This window comes from Myotis brandtii, unplaced genomic scaffold, assembly GCF_000412655.1.
Source record: "Myotis brandtii unplaced genomic scaffold, ASM41265v1 scaffold281, whole genome shotgun sequence".
NCBI classification, from domain to species: Eukaryota; Metazoa; Chordata; class Mammalia; order Chiroptera; family Vespertilionidae; genus Myotis; species Myotis brandtii.
The window spans coordinates 405,127-410,429 of NW_005360721.1; the positions used below are offsets into that span (position 1 = coordinate 405,127).

A 5,303-nucleotide genomic window follows, 5' to 3' on the forward strand; every position below is an offset into this window, starting at 1 on the left:
AGCAGACAGAAATTAAGCAAGCAAGCATATAATAAAAGGTCTGGTGAGGATAAGAGCTATGACATAAAGCACAGTGAGGGGGAAGGGAGTGTAAAGAGGTGCCATTTAGAAGGGCCCCTGGGAAGGTCACCTCGGAACAGACTTGAACGGGTGAAGGCGTGCGTCATGCTAATTTTCCTGCAATTTGATTTTTAAAAATAATCTCACTGGCCCGGGACCAGCGGCTCAGTCGGTTGGAGTGCCATCCTGTACACCAAAAAGTTGCAGGTTCAATCCCTGATCAGGGCACATATGGGAGGCAACCCATCAATGTTTCTCTCTCACACATCAATGCCTCTCTCACCCTCTCTCTCTCCCTCTTTCTCTCTCTCTCTCTCTCTCTCTCTCTCTCTCACACACACACACACACACACACACACACACACCAATAGGAACCTTTTCTTGTGTGAGGATATTTTTTAAAAAAAGATAACCTAATTGGAAATATTTTGGCATATGATATAAGAGGCTCTGATTATTTTTTCTACAATGTATGCACTTACCTCAATATCCCTTCCTTTCTCTTTATTTTTAGAACTCGGTTTAAGGTTGGGTCTACTTCTCAGTTCACTGATGTGTTTTAACGTGTATTTTTCTGATAGTCTACTCTATTTTAATTGCTCTTTTTTGGATCATCCTTTTGAAAAAAATCACCAATTTGTGTTTTAGCATGTCTAAGCTATCCTTCCCAGTCTCGAAATGAAATTCCATCTTCCCAAAGAGGCAAACTCCGCTTAACCATCTTTGTATGTGTGACATCTCCCAGAGAGCAGAGCCAAAGAGACTTTTAATATATTTTTGTTAAATGATGACTAAATGAATTTCAAACTCATTTTGACATTTTTAATGCTTTTCAGGTCTAAGGGTACCTCACTCTTTTAAATGGGTCACGGGTGACAGAGGACTCACCTGACCCACACTGCTCCTGCCATTCAGTTTAATGTAATAAACTTTACATGAACGCTCGGTCCTTTTCTACAGCCACTGGGAGCACACAGACAGAAAAGGGCAAGGTCCTGCACACAGACAGAGCCGCTTGCGTCAGTCAGACTTTCATTTGTATGTGAGTCATTTTACTTCCTTTATTTTGCTTGAATAGGATTGAACATCTTGATGACCAGTCTTCAATGTCGTCAGGCCATATGCTTTTCCAGTTCTGTGTCTGTGCCGTCTGCGCATCCATATTCCCCCCAAAACCAAGAAGACCAGCGAAAGGGGGGCCAGTGCAATCCCCCAGGAGAACGTGGTGGCTGTGGGAAGAAAGGTCAGGTCAGGGTCAAACGTTCTCTCACCAGATAGGACAGTGCGTGCGGGTTTGGGGGCAGAGAGCCACGGAGGTGGGTCTTCCCATAAATGTGCACTGAGTTTCAGAATGTGTGTCCCGGGCACCAGGACCAGGGGCATTGGAGGGTGACCTCTGTGGCGTCATGGAAACCAGCAAAGGGGAGCAGCACTTCATCTGAGAGAAGCGGCAGAGCGAGGGTCTGCCTCGGCCTCCCCACTGGGCGGTGCGCAGCGAGCTGTCGCGTGGGTAGGCCTCAGCTCGAAACCGTGACGAGGCCAAGTTAGCTCTGCCCTTTCCCAATGAGCATGGATGTCATGAGGATTCAATACAGTCGCAAAGGAAAGAAAACAAACGGTGAAAAGAGAAGTTTAGGTGTGGAGATCGTTGCTTGGATGCAGCTGTTTTATGTCCTACTCCTTGGCTTCTGTGTGTTATGAAAACATAGGAAGAGACTGTGAAGAAAAGTTAACGAGGAAACACAAGAACATGAGTGCTGTCAGACACATTGACGAAGAGGCCAGAATTCCACGTGTGTCTATCATACTGTCTATCATAGTCTGTCTAGGCATCCAGCAACCAACACAATTTCAGACTATTTTCTCCAGGTGATTCTTACGCCCTAAAACCCAACAAGGCTTTAAGTAAGTGATGCTTCCATCTGCTAAGCGGCCATTCGAAGGCACCTGTGTGTCCCTGCGGTCAGTCATGGCCAGCTCAGCAAGAGGACACGGCTCTCATTACAGAATGGTTAGAGGTTCCCACCATCAGGCTGGACAACCACAGTTCCTTTGGGTCACGAATCTGAGCCCTAGCAGTGGGCTCCGCTCTCTATGGGACCTCCATTTCCAAGTCTAAACAGCCCCCAGCCCCTGTGGAAATGAGCTGGACTTCAGCTTTTGCATACGCTTCAGTATGAAGAGGCTGCGCAGGTGCCCCCCCTCGGCCCTCCCCGGGGTTCCTGGGGGAGCCCAGGGACCTGTATGTCACCAAGCAACTCCATGAGCAAGGCTGGTGGCTTTCCTTTTGGAAAAGGTTGTGTGGAGATGTCTTCTCGGCCCTGAGACCTGGCCCAGCCCTCAGCTTTCCCATAACAGTCTGTCTGCACTGCCCCAGGCGGGGCCTGGAGCAGCTGTGTCCCTGCACATGCCCAGAGGTGTGATGATGACCTCTGGGGCCAACTCTGGCTGGTCCCTCGTCATCTTCCGGGGCTGCCGACAGACCGCCGGGCGGTCTCCTTCCTGCTCAGCTAAACTAAGAAGGCGGGGTTTTCTCTCTTCTTTTAAAATGTCCTTATGTGGGCACTGGGTTGATTTGCCTTTCACTCTATTTCCTATTCACTGATGACTTTAACCCTAAAGCTGCCTCGAGCCCTGGGATCTACCAGTCCTGGCTCTTGGGGGTAAGGTTTCTCAGTTTGGGGGTAAAGAACGTACCCCCTTCTCAAGGGGTCACAAGGGACAGCTGGTCCTGCTGAGCCACGCAGATCCACAAGAGGACACAGGTTTCCTAGGGTTTATCACAGAACCATTTTATCTCTTTTCCAAAAATCTGCTTGCTATTTACATTTTTATTTGACTATAATCTCCTAAAGCCAGCCTCCACCCAACAGAAAAAATTGTAAAATATTAGAGATTTGTTCTAATTCCTGGAAACTTCCTACGCTTGTTCCAATATTAGAGATTTGCTCAACTAACAGGAAGCCCAAGGGACTTGCTAAGTGATTCTGGAGAACTGGCAGCCTTGCCCAGCACCCAGAGAACATTCCACACGCTTCCCGTCTGGGCGCCCGGAATACGTACCTTCTTTGACTGTGGTATGCAGCATCTGAAAACTCAGTGTGTTGTGAACAACACATTTAAAATCCGTGGTCAGATCCTCTCTGATAACTGGATCAAAAATCAGGGGCACTTCAATGTAGTTTGCGTCGTTTTCTGAGTATTCCCTGCGTGAGAAAGCGTTTGCTCAGGTGGTCGGTCAGGTCAGGCTGGCCTTACACACAGACACCCAAACATGCCCAACAAGAAGGGCCCACGGTGCCTGCATTGATTTCAAGGTTAAGACAGTTAGGAGCACTGGTCATTCTACTAGTATTTGTTACTAATTTGGGAGGATTTCTAAGTGGCTTCTGAAGGTAGGAGTGACACTGACGATGTGGCGATGCTGGTCACTGTGACAGGACACTTGTTACAAGGAGAGGTCACGGGAGCCAGCTTATCTTGAATAATGGGAATTTCATCTTTTACGGCCCTCAATGAACAAGGAGCTAGGAGTGGAGCTAGACATGTCTCATTTTGGGAAACTTCACTGTATCACCAACAAATCATTTGCATATTGAAGGGCAGGGAGTTTCCAGAAATCCAGTTTTCAACAGTGTCCCCTCCTCTCATCTCCACTGCCAGCTCTCACTCTGGAAACTCAAGTTCGGAGTGGAGGAATGTTAGTTTCGCAATGAGGACTTGCAAACAATTGTGCTAACCACACATTATTTTATCCGCTCAATTGCACCCGGAAAGACTTTTTTGATAGGTCTTTCAAAAATTGGGCAATGGGAAGTTCAGGCTGCTTCAGGGACTGACCCTATAGTTTCCAAAGTCTGTGCTTTATGACTGGAACATCGCATGGTCTGCCTCCCTCACATAAAGGTTCCTATTTACAAGATCTGATTGTTCTACTTTCAAAGGGAGAAACCCCTTTCCGAGGTGACTGCTTCTGAGAACAGAACTCTTTCTCACTTTGAATATTAGCCTCCCTTAGACCGCGGAAGCCAGCGTGCCCTGGGACACAGGGCTCTCGGATGCTGTGGCTAAGTTTCAGAATTTTTTAAGGGTTCGTGAAAATGTTTGACACTCAGGTTGCAGAATGGGGAATAGAAATATATTAACTCCAAGTATTTTTAATTGCAAAAATCAAGAAACAAGCATTTGATTAAACAGCTAGAAAATGCAACCTCAGTGACAAGCAGTTGGCTGTAACTCAGGTCTTATGTAGAAAGTTTGCTTCTCAAGAACAGATGGTAATTCTGAGCAAACTCAATTTTTAAAATTCTAAAAATCCAACGGTTCATACTAGCAAAATTATCTTTAATATAGCATGTGTGCCCTGTTGAGAGGTTGGACATGGCATTGTCTCTTTAAAAATGGGGAAAGCTGATGGAGGGCTCACGAAGCTCGCCCGCCCGAAGGCCCTGAGGGGCACACCCTCTCCCACTCACAGGCGCGGCCCCTCGCGCACACGGCCGGCCTGGTAGGCGGTGTCGATGCTGGTGGCGTTGGCCATCCACCACAGCAGGGTGGTCGAGTGCGCGCCGCCTCCCAGGAACACCTTGCACGGGACGGTCAGCCTCGAGCCTGTGGACAGCGGACACGCAGACACGTGAGAAGCAGCCGGACGCAGGGTGAGCCCCGCTCCTCGCGCACCCGCAGATCCGACCGGGACCCTCCCGTCTCCGCAAACACCAGCCCACTCCTTTCTTAGAAGGAAACCGCTCCCTGGAGGAGTCCCTTCACGTGGGCACAGCACCGGTGTTACCCAGTGTCTCTGGTCCCTCCCCGGCCTCGGCCGAGACACCCAGAGGCAGGTGCTTCCCAAGGCCACTGGCTCCTGCGAGCCGCCTTCGCTCCCACCCACGCAGCTTGGCCCCGGTCCAGTGGACACGTGCCCTTCTCTGCCTCGCTGTCCCTCTCCCACTTCCCGGAACTCCGCATGCAGGAGGAACAGCCCCCCAGAACAGCCCCCCAGTCCGGTACAGGAGGTGCCTGTGCGCTGGCCGTGCACTCACTGCCCTGCTGTGCTCGCTGCGAGTCACGTTTTCAGTTGCCAAAGGAGAGAAGTGGGGGGGACACATCCTTCCCGTTTGCTTTTTCCTCGTGGGCGCTAGGACACCTCAGGCTCCCACGCAGCCTTTCTCCCCCCTCCTCCCCAGGGGACCCGAGACTCCTCCTCCCAGAGCCCTCCGGACACCCTCAGCCCTCCCAGAAGG

The 5,303-nt window shown here is 49.9% G+C and overlaps 1 protein-coding gene across 3 annotated transcripts in view; it reads right to left on the reverse strand.

Annotated features, from left to right (window-relative positions):
* Nucleotides 1-868: 868 nt before the first annotated feature.
* The window catches only part of IL1R2 (interleukin 1 receptor, type II), a 32,679-nt gene continuing 28,244 nt past the window's right edge, over nucleotides 869-5,303 (reverse strand). For all 3 annotated transcript variants that reach the window (XM_005868978.2, XM_014541875.1, XM_014541874.1), the window contains exons 7-9: nucleotides 4,536-4,671; nucleotides 3,124-3,266; nucleotides 869-1,289 (exon numbers count right to left, since the gene is read on the reverse strand). In XM_005868978.2, coding sequence (XP_005869040.1) covers nucleotides 1,108-1,289; nucleotides 3,124-3,266; nucleotides 4,536-4,671 — 461 coding nt within the window. In that variant the 3' untranslated portion in view covers nucleotides 869-1,107. The remainder of the gene's footprint in view (nucleotides 1,290-3,123; nucleotides 3,267-4,535; nucleotides 4,672-5,303) is intronic.